The following is a 15,442-nucleotide window of genomic DNA, read 5'->3' on the forward strand; positions in this document are numbered from 1 at the left end:
TTATTTTCAAAAGTGAGAATATATCTCTTGGCCTTGCAGTAGCTGCACCAGGTGTTTCACATTTACATGAGCTATTACAGCAGCTTCTGTCAAAACCAGCTGAAGATGGAGACTTAACATGAAATTCCTAAGAAAACCAACAAAGTACCCAGAAAAAAAGATAAGAAGTGAAAGGCAGAAGTGCTTTAAAAAGGGAAATGGAGGTCTCTCTTGGGTCACAGGTTGAATTCAAGCCACCAATGTCACGTGAGAAAGATTATCACAAACAGGAGCACACAAACAGGAGTACAGGCTGTAGTTACGTTACAGTCTTTTCCTCTCAGCTGGAATACTGCTCCATTTCCATGTCTCAGTTGAGGAAGCAGCCACTTGGTACAAAGCTCATGGCAGGTCAAAGAGCTTGGCCAGAGGTGCAGACAGAGTCCAGAAAGAAGGATGAAGAGACCTGTTTCTGTTTATTGATAATTCTGACCAGTAAAACGTTGTTGGAACACTACTTCACACAGAGTATGAAGGTTTTCATAACCAAAACAGTGTAGCAGAGAGCCTATAATGCTGGGTTTCCCAGTGTCTTTATCAATTTTTCCATTTGTTTCATGAAACAGCTGAAACTCTTAGTCATTCCCAGCAGTGATCCAATGGAACAGTTCAGGAAATGCCTGAACGTTTATTCCTTTTTCTAAAGCCAGTGAAAATTTTAATAGCTTTTCAAAATTACTGCTTTCACAATACATGCAAAGCTACTGATAACATTTATTTATTCCTCCGCTGCTGCACATTCACCACATCAAAGATGTTCAGTTGCTGTGGGGTGACTCCAGGAGAAACAGGGCACAGAAAGCAGGCTCGGCCCACACTCAGTATCTTCTGAAGTGAAGCTGTGGTCCCAGAATAACAGCAATGAAGGGATCATGGGCAAAGAGGATGGAAACAACTGCATTTCTGCATGTGCTGGATGTAGTTTTTATACTTATATGGACACCACACCTCAAAGATGGTAATTTTAACACAAGCAGTGACCACAGTTCAATAAGCAGAAGGTGCGAGAGGAAACGAAGAGAGCCTACTATGAAAATACATATTCACACGGGAACATAAGAGAGTAGTAAGCACACTGAGTAGTTGTTATTTTGCACAGAAAACAAGGAAAACCTTCTCTGCTGATCTCCTGAGGTGCCACTGGTGTCGTCTCCACTGAACCTCTTGTCCAAACAGCCATTACTTCACTAGTGCTGAGGTCCGAGGAGCTGCAGCACAGACCCATCAGGTTTATAAATAGCAAACATTGCATACTCTGCACAGTGTCTTATTAGCTTGACAGTATTTTCATGAGACTGAAGAATGTCTCACCCACAGACATTGAGATAAGGGCGGTTCTGAGAGCAGCCCTGAAGGTGCTTGAGCTCAGATGGTGCACGAACCCTTTGCTGTCCATGTAACTGCTGCGTGAAATCATCAGTTAATATGAGAAATTGCTACCATAAAGTCATTTGTCACCACAGCAGACAACTGAAGTAGCAGAACACATTGTAGGATCCCAGATCTCTCAAGCTGAAGCAAGCCTTAGTGTCATTCTGAAATCAAACCTTCAGGCTGCATTTCCCTGTGAGAACCTCGTCGTATCTGGTTGAAGCTTTTTGAAAGACACCTAAAACAATGTCATGGGAATTAATTTACTACTTTTTTGGTACATGCAGGTAGGAAACCTTGAGAACTCTCTCTCATGCTGCTTCTCTGGATGTTTCTTCAAGTTCTCTCTAGGAACATTACACATGGGCAGAAACGGCCCCCAGTGCCTTGAAAACTTAGTTGAGTCACATTTCAAATCTGCTGTTTGAGTTTTGATTTTCCCAGCCCATATGGACACAAATGGTGTACTGGTCACTGACACCATTTCAGTCCATTTGCATTACAGGACTGTAAGAAAGACCTGCTTCTGTATTGCTCCAAATACAAAAAAAAAAAAAGCTTGGGCATTGTTCCCTAAGGCATGAAATGATTCTGAACTGATGCCACCTTCCCCACGCACTTAAACATCAGTATCCATTTTAAAGCACTCTTGGTGTTTCATCCTTTTCTGTAGTTCATGGCACCTTCTCAGGGGAGGGGGAAGATGTTACAGGCTGTGAAACTTGTCCCAAAATAACCCAAATCAAAAACTCTGTATGACAAACTTCCCATCATCTTTTAATGACCTGACTCATTGCCAGTTATAATCTGTGGCTGACACAATGCCACACAATCCATTTATGTTTTCCTAGTAGTCTTGTTGCAAACCCAGGCACGTTTTTTACCACGTTATGTGCACCATCACAAGAAAACGAAGCCCAGAAATGTTGCCATGAGCTTCACCAGAAGTACAGCAGTTCAACGAGCTCTAATGGTTGCTGGAACTGACTACAGGAGAACTATTTTGCATTTCAAACCAACCTAAACCCCAAAGTATTGCATCTTCACAGTTATGCTTTTTATGTTTATACAAATCTTCAGGTAACAGTTTTGTTTTTACCTAATTCTACTGAATTTTAATACCTAAGAATGCTTTCAACAACCTGCCTTTTGTTGTAAAATTTATCTGCTTTATATAGCGTTTTAGGAGACTTTTTTTCCTTAGTAACTGCTGCTGCTTGGATCTTGACTCACCAGAAGTTATCACCAAAAGGCATCATTGTACAGCTTTCTAATGTCCAATATTGTTGTAATTGTATTTTGGTGCATCCAAACTAGAATACCTCTTACAAACACACTACTTTACGACTTACTATAATGAACTAATCCTGTTCACTCAGCTGCTCACTATGCTGCTGAAAAATCAAGTCAGAAGAAATTGTGGCTTCAGTTCACTCAGATTAAATACAGCAATTCCTTCTCATGTTGGCTGTGTCAGGAATGAAAATCATATTTTTATCAGGCTTGTTCCTCTGATCCCTCCTAATTCCATCAGCTCCACTTGGCAGTGAAACTGTGTTAGTTGTAATATTACCACTGTCATCAACTGTTGTTGTTTTGGAGTTTGGGTTGGTTTTTTTTGGTTTTTTTAAATAATCTACCTGTCCAGATTTAACATTGAAGATTTAATCAGATCCCCTAGCAGCAAGGCTCTCTTAAATTTCCAAGAGTTATGCAAGTATTAAGGCAGTACAAACACTTAAAGTAAGTTGAGAATCGATGGATCTGTCTTCCTTCCATGGAAATAGCTCCCTACAGGCATGGAAACTCCTGCATATGCCCAGGAATTATTTTCTCCTTCTGTTAGCTCGTGAAGATATTTACATTGTGCTGGCTGTAGCCTTGCTTCCAGTTTAACTGTGTGTGGTGGAAAACAGACAACCCTTGTTTGGAAATGTGAGAATCAATTACTGCATTTATTCATAACACTTCATAACTCCAAAAATTCTTAAATGAGAATGGATGAACATGCAAACCAGAAAACATTCTTGCTGTCCAAAGAGTTTCTGAAATATATCCTGAAAGTGTGACACACAGCAAGGTCCTTATTTGAAAGGCCTGACAGCATTACCAGGGGTCAGCATTCACCTGCCATACTTACTCCTCCTAGAATGGTTTTCACAGCCTCCTCGTTGCTGGACACCCCCCACAGCAAGGTGCAAACAGCAGCCCCCATCTCTGTGCAATACTCTGCCTGCTGCAGGAGCTGCTGCTTGGCCTCGTTCAGCTGCTGCCGCAGGTCCAGTTTCTCCTGGAACAGCACAAGGAAATTTTGGTTGCACTTCCTATCAGCCACAAGTTTCCAGCCTAAGGGACAGAACAAGACATCATGGCCATATATGAAATGGAGGGACACCCAGAGCAGTGGCAGACACGTACTTTCTCCCCTGAGCTGTGTCTAAGCAGCCAGGACATTGTGGAGGCTGACAGGAACCAGAAGCCTGTCCACAAGGTCAAACCAAGTGACCCCCTGAGACTGAGTGGCACCCAGACAAGCCTGATAGGAGAGTCATCTCCTCCTGAGCAAACAGCTCTATGTCTCCTCAGGAGAGAGAGGATTTCAGCATCAGGGGACAGCCTTCCCTGATACCTTACAAGAGATACTGGAAACATCTGACAGGAAGGGAGGGTTGCTCTGTTTTTCAAAATTCCTTTAGCCAATATGGCTAGATATCTAGGACAAATACTGTTGTCTCCTCCAAATTTTTTCTACTGGCATATTCCTGATCAGAAAAGTAACACAGAGTCCCTGGAAAAACATAACTAAGGTTTGAAGTTTGGAGGGCCTTTCATATCAAGAAAGCTGAGGCACCACTGTGCATCCATCAGGTTGGATGGGGCTCTGAGCCACTGGTCTACAGGAAGGTGTCCCTGCCCAAGGCAAGAGGACTGGAACTGAATGGTCTTAAAGGTCCCTTGCAACCCAAACCAATCTGTGATTTTATGATTCTATCATCACCTAAGTGTTTCAATTTGGCAGTACTTTTTCCCAATCACATGAGAAGCTGGCTGGAAGAATATCCTGAGACCAGGTATGATTCCAGGTCTCACTGCCTTCCAACCAACTGCCACAGGGGTAGTGAAGCTGCTGCACTTCTCAGCTTAGAGCCAGCACAGACAGGGAGAGCCAGGCAGGGATTCTGCAGTCTGTGGTTTCTCAGGGTGGGTGGGAGCTCCCTGCTATCTCCAAGCAGGGTGGTATTAGACAGTGCTGCATGGAAAGACAAAGGCCAGTCAAGAAAAATTATGCTAATTCATATATTAGAAGAGAGAAAGAAAGAAAGAGAGAGAGATTTGCAGATCACACAACATCAAAACAACAGAAGGATCTTACTCTGCCCACTTTACAGACATGGGATTTTCATATTCACCAGAGAAAACACCTTCTTCAGCCCAGCCTCCCCAGCGTGTTTGGATATCAGGATGTGAGAAATGAGAAGGAATCTTTTCTGTGTAGACTTTGAAAGCACCTAAACAGAACAAGACTTTCAACCATATATTGTCATCAAGATTTTAAAATCGTTGTCTTGTAATTTTGGGGGTCCACCTCAATGGTTTGTGTGAGGGTTTGGAAAGAACAGAAAAGCAAACTCACCTGAAAATGTATGTAATGTGATATCAACCAGCACAAAGCTGCCTGTTCTCTGTCTGTCAGCAATTACCTGCTGAGCCCCCTGATCACACCTGACAGCCTGATTTGTGCTGCTTTATCGTGCTGCTAATGGAACACGCAGGCGAGGATTTGTAAAGCTCAAACTGAATTTATCGAGTAGATTTCTGTGCATATTTACTCTCTGGAGTCTCTTTCACCTTACAGATTAACACATGCAAAAGACTGACACTTGCTGGTGATTTCAAAGGCACAGTCTCCCAGGAAAAGTCTCTTATTTCTTAATATTTTGATCGTTTTTAAGTAAATTGGCCAAATTCTGTCTTTTACGTGACTCATTGCCAGGCCTATCAGCTTTTCTGCAACCATATGAATCAACAAAATGTCCACAGGCATCTTCCTACCTAATCCCTATATTCTCCCTGTCTTTCCCACACTGTCTTTTTCTTAGGAAAATGTATCTTTAATACATTTTATTTGCATTTTGCATTTGGATGCTAACAGTGAATAGTAAGACATAAAACCCAGTAAATACCAAAGCTAGATCCCCCCAACAAGGACGTAAAGCCAGCACAAGAAATGCCAGAATTTTTAATAGATCAAAAACAGCAACAGAACAAAGATATGAGGCAAGGGAAACAAAATAGTACATTCAAGAGCCAGGAAAATAAACGAAGCCTGCAAAAGCAAATAACCAACTGGAAGCAACACTCCTGGGAGTTCACAGTACAAGCCAATCCCTGTGCTGTGCAACACCACCATCTTCAGGAAAGGGTCAAGGCACAAGAACACAGCAGTGCCCAACTATGGAACTACAAAAGGACAGACAAAGAAGACATCACCCAAGAATAACATGTGCACTTCAAGTTTTGCTCAGGTTCAGAAAGCACAGCACCTCCCTGATCAGCGATCCAGCTCTGCACAGAGATTTTGGAATGCAAAAATGTTGATTTATGATGGTCTCAGAAAAGGACACTGCTCAACCAGAAAATGCATTTACTTTATGTTTGTTTCAGTGAATCGTTTCCTTTTCCTTCAGAAGATAAATATTTAGCAAATAATTCAGAAACTTTATGGAAGGATGCCTATAGCAGAACAGCAACCAAATGAAAAACACCAGGCAAGTGATTAACAGGGCTAAAAATCACATATATACACACACCATCTTCTTGTAACCTGAAGAGCTAAAGGACTTCACATCATAAGCACAATCTGCTTATACCTTCCTGGCATATAACAGAACCCATTGTCTAAATGCTATACTGCACAACAGCAAAGACATGAAGAGAGGAGCTTTGATCAGGAACACCAAAACAACTACTCTATCCATGCTTTAAGTAAAACTCATCCAAAAGAAAACACAAACCCAAATCACCTGCCATTTATTTTGTAGTGTTAACAAGAATAATGGGTGGGACCCACTTCATTAATATCTAAAGCAGCAACAGTAAATCTTACAGGGATTTTGTCCTGGATGGTTACACAACTGAGGATGTGGGTGCACAGCAGAACTGTGTATCTATTGCTGAACTGCAATAGCTACCCCTGCTTTGAAGGAATATCCAGATAGACAACTATTCCATCATACCAAACTTCATTCCAGAATGGCTTGTCCATGCAGAAGTTCACTAAAACTATACGTCCAAACTCTTCATTTATTCCTTTTCAAAAATGAAATAATTTCTGCAGATTCATCTATCTCTGTGCAATCTCAGCTGTAGAACTCCAACAACACCAGCTTCTGCTGAAGATGGCTCCAAGGAAATGAACTTTTGCAGCAAATAATCACCACTGATTCTCACAGACACCCATTTGAACCCCGATTGCTTCACAGAAGACCCACAATCAGAGAAGTCACTGCCTTTGTTATTCCTTCATTGTTCAGAATCTCCTCTCTCATAATCACTAAATACAATATTGACAGAGCAAAAGGAGCCCTGTAATTGCTCTTTGATTCGCAGATGTACATGGCAATTGGATCAATATGTGCACTGAGAAAGACTACTAACACCAAAAAAAAAGGGTGCATAGCTCACAGAAAGCCAAAGAGAGGCTGGTTTCATTCTGCACATTGCATTGCTTAAATTATCTTCTATTGACCTCTTTGAAAATACGTTATAGTTACATTAAAGTCAAAAGAACTGATTCTGTGAAGTACATTTTCATACCAGCTATACCACAATCTTCCCAAATACTTCGGCATGTTCGTATAAACCAAATGCTTGGTTTTTAACGTCACATACACCAAAACAAACCCTGCCAAGAACCTGTATTTCGACCCCATACAACCACACCCCACATAGTATGGACTGTGAGAGACTCATGCAGGTATGCAGGAGTTTTGTACCTCAGTGGTTCCTCTGTTTGTACACTTTGACTACTTTTTGGGACTGCATCCCACTGTATTTGGCCTAGGTACAATATTGACTCTTTTGCTTGGAAATACCAAAAGCGGAAAAAACCATCAGCTATGAACTTTTAGGTTCATAATTTCCTCACCACCTGACTATATGGATAGAAATCCCAGACTGCTTTTCATGTTCATGTCACAGAATAAATCCTCAGTTTGAAGAGCAATCATTCCTGCTTTTATCATTAAAACTCAAGCACAGAGATACCAATAGTATGGCAGCAAATCTACCTTCTTCTCTCTCATGCAATCTGCCTGGGCCGTTTCCAGACGGGCTTTGAAGTGTTCACAATCCATTCTCAGCTGCTGAACTTCCTCCTCCTTTTTCTCCAGGTCTGTGACAGGATAAAATCAAGACAAACGAAGTGACACACTATGACCAAGGGGCTGCACTAAGGAAAAGAGAATCCACCAAGTGCAGCTTTCCCGAGGTGCTGTGGCTGTTTGCTTGTGCGAGATCACCTCCCCGTGGCTAAACTGGGATCTCACGATTTGCCACATCACAACACTTCTGAGCAAGTAAATGAACATGTTTCTCATTTAAAAATGGGAAAGACTGAAAGAATCACATCCAGCTGTAAAATACAGCGTGCTGATAAGGTTTGTTAGAATTTACTCGTTTTTCTGCTTTGTTTTAATGATGGTTTTCATGAAAATTCAGTGAGTGGAATTTCACTCAATTCAGTGAGTATACTGAAAACCTAAGAAAAATACCAAGATCGTTCAAAAGTGTGTGTTTCAATATATAACATAAAACTCCTATGAACAGTAAGAATGAAATGCAACTCTTCAAAATATTTTAAATCAATGTTTATAAAGTATTATAAGTAACCTATTCTACTGAAAGACGTCCCTGCCCACAGCAGGGGGTTGGAACTGGATGATTTTTAAGATCCTTTCCAACACAAACTGTTCTGTGATTTTATAAACTATTTAAACTTTGTGTCAGTTATAAGCAAAATTTATGATTCCCTTAAAAAAGTTAATTTTTTACATTATCAGAAATACATTCCAATTTAGACACTTTATTTTAGTGAAGAGAAATCAAGTTAAAAGTCTATTTCACCATCATGGTGCCAGTTTTAAAAAAAATCACTTTAAGGATATTTTTAACAATAGTTGTGTATTGTATTTTACTTTAAATCCCATAGTCCTGGATGATTAGTATTTATATTGAAATAAAGGAAATACGCTTAAGCAGTTCCAAAAAGTAATGTCCAAACAGCACCTACTGTAATTTTGGTTAGCTTAAAAAAAGAAGAACAAGTTACAGCCCATTTTGAGCACCATACACTTGATCTTGACAGTTTGGTCTATGGCCTAATGCTTCACATACTTCCCCTTACACGTGGTCAATATTTTTTAATGTAGTTACCAAAAATCATATCAAATGAAATCATAAAAAGACAACATCACTAAAAAATTATCCAAAAAGTCAGTCCCATTCACCTCTGACTATTTGGGTGTGAGTCTTAAGTAGCTGACAGAAAGATGTCTTGAGCCTGAGTGAACCTGCTTATCAATAGCAGCCAAGAACCTGTTTATTCTGGTCAGGTACATCCAGTGAAAGTCTCTTGTCCTTCAACGAAACAAGCTCTCCTGAAAGAGAAGAATCACTTCCAGCCTTTGAGAGGAAGGAATCCAACCTGAATCCAGCCAGTAGACATACAAAGGTGCCACATCCTTCACTGTCAGACTTAAAAGGTCCTGGAACAAAATCTGAGCCAGAAGGGGAACAATATTAACTACTGAGTGTTAACACAATGTAACCTTTATTTTTTAAAGTCCTTCAGATAAAAAAGGATGTGTCAACATCCTCTAAGGTATCGTGATGTTTTATGTCAAAAGAAGAAAGAAGGATAATATTGGAAGCTGCTGAAAAGAGCTCTACTTGTCTGTGCCTCATTCCTGGAAACTCCCCTGCTATGCCCAGTCAGCCCTCCCAGCTGCACCTTTGCTCTGAAGAGAAAGAAGCAGCTTTCACTATCAGCTTGGGTGAGCAAACAAATAAGAAATGGAATTCTTATACAAAGAGGAAATATGTAACTTCGCCAGTGCAGTGGTAAATCAGGCTCTGGGAAGAAGTGGCATTTGCTCCTGAGACAGACAGAGACTCAACAGTAGAACAAGGCACTGGGCACAAGAAAGAAGAGGAGGCCACATTTCAGGTGTGAAGTAGACTCATTCTCATCCATGCAAGAGATTTTCTGGACCAGAGATCGAATCTCAAAGCTTTGGGACGTGGAGAACATAGTACAATTAGGATGAATGCTGACAAGTGATGGAATTCCAATTCTTCTGATCCAAAAGCTGGATCTAGGTTAAATGCTATTTTTAACACTTCCCCGGTGGACTGAGTTCACAGAATCACAGAATAGTCAGGGTTGGAAGGTTCCTCAGGAGATCATCCAGCCTAACCCCCTGCCAAGGCAGGGTGACCTGGAGCAGGTGACACAGGAACATGTCCAGGTGCGCTTGGAACGTCTCCAGAGAGGGAGACTCCACCAGCTCCCTGGAAAACCTGTTCCAGTGCTCTGACACCCTCCAAAAAACTTCTTCCTCATGTTGAGGTAGAAACTTCTTGTGTTTTGGTTTATGGCCATTGCTCCTCACCCTGCCACTGGGAACCACTGGAAAGACTTTGGCACCATCCTTATGTTCCACTAAACATAACACAGAAAGATTTTTGGAACTGTTTTTCTAAGTTTCCTGGAGCCAAACACTCTCCCTGAGGAGGGTAGCCAGAACAAAACACACCTTTTTTTTTCTAAATGAACAATTACCCTGACAAAAGCCTTAACGAAGACCCTGACACCAGCCTGAAAAGTAGGTGTTGGCTGCACCAAGCACTGCCAGCTCAGATCTCAGACACCACTCAAGGGAAGCTCCCATAGGAAATGGGTATCCTACTGACCCAGACACACCAGTAAAACATGCAAAGATCTCAAGGTTTCTTCAAGCTATTCAAGACTCCATCTGTGTCACAACCAAATGGGCCAGAGGTGTTGAAAGTCTCTGACTATAATCTGTAGTTCTTGAGGAACATGAGACTTTGCCAAGAAGAGGAGGAACTTTGTGTTCACAGTGCTTAGAAAACTGCAACAGCTGATCAAAATCTGTAGAGAGATATACAAATCACACATCAGGCTTCTGCAAGAACAACATGAAAAACATCTCCAGGAGCTGCCAGGACTCCTGCAAGCTTCACATGCCACACCAAGAGACTGTATGTAATAAACAGCACCATTCTGAGAGTGAAGGCTGCCTGTGTCCCTCTTATATCCAGCCTTTTGTGATCTGTATGCTCCAAAGCCTGCTTTTGTCTTATGGCATGATGCAGAGGTAGGAGCAGATTGGAGCAGCAAAAATCACCACTTGACTTGTCCAGCTGCAGGGGCAAACAATGGCCAGAGCCTGAACAAATATTAAATGACCTCATTAACTGCAAGAGAAAACTCTGCTGTGACAATATACTCTGTAGAGTTCAAAGGCTGACTCAGCCTCAGGTCCTCCCTCTGAGGACCCAGAGAATGCTGGACAGACAGCAGAACATTTAAGGAAGTCTTAAAATCCCCATGTTGATTCCACAAACCTGCTGCTAGAAGACCCTGAAAGTGTCTCCTTGATGTTTGGCACAAGGAGCGTAAGAAGGATCAGTGAGAGAAATAAGCAGTCAAAAGAAGGATCTGACTTAGTTGAGGATCTTGAACACTTAATGCAACTGGAAACAAGGTCTTGATGCCTTGCAACAGCACAAAAAGAACATTTCCAGATCCTACATCTCTGCTTGTGACATGGATGACATGTCAACTAGCAGTAGGAGAGGTGGTACAGCCTTCCCATCTTTGTTAGGATTTGATGGCACGGAAGAATCTTTCCAAAACGTGGATCACTGAGGCAGCTGGAAGCTCTGCCCCAATGTTACTTGGTCAGAAACAGGCCTGGGGGCTCTATCTTACTCTTTCCTAACTAGCTGTGGCAAACTAATTTTCCATTTATCACTTGATATTCTAGAAGAGACAACACTCCATGTAATCTGTCTCACTGCTTGTCCTGAGTCTTTTCAGGCAAAACCAACTCCTAGGATAACAGCTGAATTGTTACAGCTGCATGGAAGCTACAGGCCAGGGATGGAGCTGACTCCAATTTGGTCCTGATGGCATGTTAGGAATGGTGTAATTGTTAAAAAATTAATGCACAGAGAAACACAACACTGAGAAACTGCTTGTGCAGACAGCAGTAAAAACACTTTTATTATAGTCTTCAACTTTTTTTTTATTAACAATATTTATAGTATTAGAAATATGCACACTAAAAACCAAGATAGGCCAAATATAATGATGTTGTCTCTTCCTTTAACTTTTTATCCACTGCTATTTACCATCATTTTACGTTTTTATTTTTCTGTGCAAAGTGACTTTTTGAAAACTAGCATGCTTTCACCTTCTCTCAAAGAGAAAACATTTTTTTCCTGATACAGCTCCCCTTACAGCCTCAACTAAGTATGTTTTTATCCACAATAAAATATTTTTAAAGATTAATTTGACATACCTGATTATTTCTAATGCAGTCTGTAATTTCCTTCACTACAAACACGTTAATTTGCTGAAGCAGCCACTGGACAGCAGAGTTTAATCTGGAATAACTCCACAAACTCTACAACTATTTGTAGGGGCACAGCAGTTTGTTCTAAGTAGTTTGGGCAGAAACTGTAAGAGATTGTAACATGGTACTACTCACTTGATTCAATAGCATCCAGTTTCTGGAGTGTCCCCAGGATATCTCCATTCACTATTTTGGGTAAGAAATCCCGCAATTGCATAACCTCAGTTGTCAGCCTTTCCAAATCCCTTCTTCTAACTTTAACAAATTCCTCTTTGGTCTCAGCCTTCTGAAATAAAACATCAAAACAAAACAAAAAGAAAGAAAACGAGAACCAAACAGAGACGCTGTTACAGCCTTGCCGTGCTTTTCTGCTTGAATATTTTTTCTATGACAAAAATATTCCTCTGTGTGACATAATTTCAGAAATTCATAACCTTTTAAAAGAGAACAGTCCAGTAATTAAACCCAAAAGTCTTTGAGATGGACTCTTTGCTGTAATCTAATTTTTGCCCTTCTGGCCTAAAGTAAGTCATATTACCTCTCTGTGTCTGTTTCTTCACCCAAAAGGTGTGCAATGCACCCCAGAGTGCTGCAAAAATTAACACATAGACATTTTAAAACGTGAGCAGCCATGCATGTGCCAAGCTGCTTTTTCATGACTGTTGCAAAATATGATAACTCAGGTTTTTAATTAATTCAAATACTTGCAAGATCCTCAGTCCTAAATTACAACAACTCTTCTGGAGGAAATTGCACTTTGTCAAATGAATTTAGCTTCTGTGAAGGGCAAAAATTATTTGCAACCCAATCCCACATAAATAATTTAAACCTGAGGTAAGACAGAAAATGTTTACTGGTTTCCTCTTCTGCCAAGCTATTGCTTTAAAATAATTTTAATTCCATATTCCAATGGAATGTGTGTTAATCTTAAAGTTACAGAGCAATTTTTGTACCAAAAAACTCCTAAATTCTAATTTCTGATGTACATGCACATGCACACTGCTGGATCTTAAAAAGGCTGCCACATACACTCACATAAAATAGGTTTTAACGTGTTTTGACTAAAACAGCAATCACATAAGCTTTCACAAAGCAAGATTATAACATATCTTAGTACTGTTTTGTACTTGACTGAGAATTAGACAAACGGAGGTCATCCTTTCCAACCATTCCCTATAATTCCGTCTTTCTGCTTCCCTACTTCCTGAGGTTAAACTTTTCCTTTCAGTTTTGCTTCCTACTCTATTTCTTTCCCAGCTCTCTTTCAAAGCCAGGCAGTTTTGGTTCAGAACAGGTCAGTTCCACCTTTCCTGGTTCAGAGGTACCAGAACTGCAACGAAAATATGGAAGACTTTGCTTTCAGCTTGAATTACATGCTCTAAGTTGCACTTAGGAAGTGCCTGTGGCAAAGTGAGTAGGGTCAAGCACAACCACGTGACATGACCCAAGAAAAATGCAACTCATTTATGTCTCATGAAAGCACGGAATAAGCACATGGCAACAGGACTTTATAGAGGAAAACCATCTGCATGTCAGCAACCAGGAAGGACAGAGACAATTCAGTACTGCTCAGAATTAGGGAGCACAATTTGGTGCTTAAAAGCATAGAAGTAGCTCTGTTCACTTGCAGAAGCTAAACTCAAACAAAATACACTGTGAAGTACTGGGATGGAGATATGAAATATATGGCAAGGAGAATATTCTGATTTACAGTTCCCACTGTAAGCAAACATCTTTGCAGTGCTGCAGCTACAATGGACAAGTTTTATTTTCTCTGCTTAAGCAGCTACTCAGCATCTCCCTGCACTACAACAGCGTGTTAAAAGCAAACACAGACAACGGGAGAGTTTTGTGCCCAGTTCTTACAGTAACACCAGGTGCCTGGATGTAGATTTGACCCCAGTCCTCGCAGAGCTCTTCCACGAGGGTCAAGTCACCCAGTTATGCACCTGAGGTCACAACCTTCGTGGTGTGAGTCCGGTGAAGGGAATCCCCCTTCCCTGTCTGGCAGTGGGATCTGACCAGGGCAGAGCTCCCAGGGAAGGGAATCCCCTTCCCCCACCTGGCAGTGGGATCTGAACAGATCCCAGCTGGCGATGGATACCCGGCATGGAATCGCTGCCAGCCCTTTCTCCACTCAGCCCCCGCCACCCCAGGGTGCCACTGGCACCGCTCCACAGCCCTCACCGCGCTCCCCTCTTCCCGCGGCCCCTCAGGGCCCCGCAAGGCCCAGGACGCCACAAACCCCTCATCGGGACACCCCACAGCGAACTCTGGGCCGGGCTCAGCCCCACGCTCCGGGCGGGCCGCTCGCGATACCTGCGCGTCGCCGGCGAGGCCGGCGCAGCGCCACATCGCGATAGAGGCGACAGCGGGGACAACGCGTCGTGCGGGGGCAGGAGGGACTGAGGGCAGGAGGGACTGAGGGCGGGACGGGCCGCGCCGTGGCCACACCCCCTTCGCACTTAGTGGGCGGGGTCGGGGTGTGGGCTGGGCGTGGTCTCCAGTCAGGCTCCGCCCCCAGTCCCGGCCGGAGCGGCCCAGGGAAACACCGGGACAACGCCGGGATAACACCGGGAAGCCGGGAGCGGGAGCCCGGCCCTGCTGCGTTGTCGCTGTGTTGACGGCTCCAGCGGGTGACATTATCGAGCGTACCTGCAGTAAATTCGCGGAAGACACCGAGTTGAGCTTGTTGGGAGTGTTGATCTGCTGGGTCTGCAGAGGGATCTGGACAGGCTGGATCGATGGGCCGTGGACAGTGGTGTGAGGTTCAACAAGGTGAAGTGCCGGGTCCTGCACTTGGGTCTCAACAACCCCCTGCAATGCTACAGCCTGGGGGAAGAGAGGATGGAAAGCTGCTAGGTGGGAAAGGGCCTGGGGACAGTGGTCAACAGTCAGCAGAACATGAGCCAGCGTGTGCCCAGGTGGCCAAAAAGGCCAGTGGCATCCCGGCCTGTATAAGTGTGACCAGCAGGAGCAGCGCAGTGATTGTGCTCGGCAATGGTGAGGCCACACCTCGAGCTCTATCCAATTCTGGGCCTCTCAATTCAGGAACGACACTGAGGTGCTGGAGCAAGTCCAGAGAAGGGCAACGGGAGCTGGTGAAGGGTCTGGAGAGCAGAAGTCTGATGAGGAGCGGCTGAGGGAGCTGGGGGTGTTTAACCTGGAGAAAAGGAGGCTCAGGGGGGACCTTACGGTTCTCTACAACTCCCTGACAAGAGGCTGTAGCCAGGTGGGGGTTGGTCTCTTCTCCCAGTCAACCAGCGACAAGATGAGAGAGGACACAGCCTTAAGCTGGACCAGGGAAGGCTTAGGTTGGACATTAGGAAGATTTTTTTCACAGAAAAGGTGATTAAACATTGGAATGC

General features: G+C 42.9%; 2 protein-coding genes across 5 annotated transcripts in view; one reads left to right on the plus strand and one right to left on the minus strand.

The window, feature by feature from the left end:
- Positions 1-14,526, minus strand: part of HSF2BP (heat shock transcription factor 2 binding protein) — a 30,214-nt gene extending 15,688 nt beyond the window's left edge. Inside the window, exons 1-5 of one of the 4 annotated variants that reach the window (XM_017810913.1) lie at positions 14,394-14,472; positions 13,941-14,036; positions 12,210-12,357; positions 7,701-7,804; positions 3,551-3,700 (exon numbers count right to left, since the gene is read on the minus strand). In XM_017810913.1, coding sequence (XP_017666402.1) covers positions 3,551-3,700; positions 7,701-7,804; positions 12,210-12,291 — 336 coding nt within the window. In that variant the 5' untranslated portion in view covers positions 12,292-12,357; positions 13,941-14,036; positions 14,394-14,472. Of the gene's footprint in view, positions 1-3,550; positions 3,701-7,700; positions 7,805-12,209; positions 12,361-13,940; positions 14,037-14,393 lie in introns of all 4 variants that reach the window. The other 3 variants (XM_017810911.1, XM_017810910.1, XM_017810909.1) reach the window with 3 other exon arrangements.
- Positions 14,527-14,729: 203 nt separating this feature from the next.
- The window catches only part of RRP1B (ribosomal RNA processing 1B), a 25,303-nt gene continuing 24,590 nt past the window's right edge, over positions 14,730-15,442 (plus strand). The window contains exon 1 of the mRNA XM_017810908.1: positions 14,730-14,852. Within this exon, the coding sequence (XP_017666397.1) occupies positions 14,819-14,852 (34 nt within the window). The 5' untranslated portion in view covers positions 14,730-14,818. The remainder of the gene's footprint in view (positions 14,853-15,442) is intronic.

This window comes from Lepidothrix coronata, unplaced genomic scaffold, assembly GCF_001604755.1.
Source record: "Lepidothrix coronata isolate B3197 unplaced genomic scaffold, Lepidothrix_coronata-1.0 Scaffold30, whole genome shotgun sequence".
Taxonomy (NCBI): domain Eukaryota; kingdom Metazoa; phylum Chordata; class Aves; order Passeriformes; family Pipridae; genus Lepidothrix; species Lepidothrix coronata.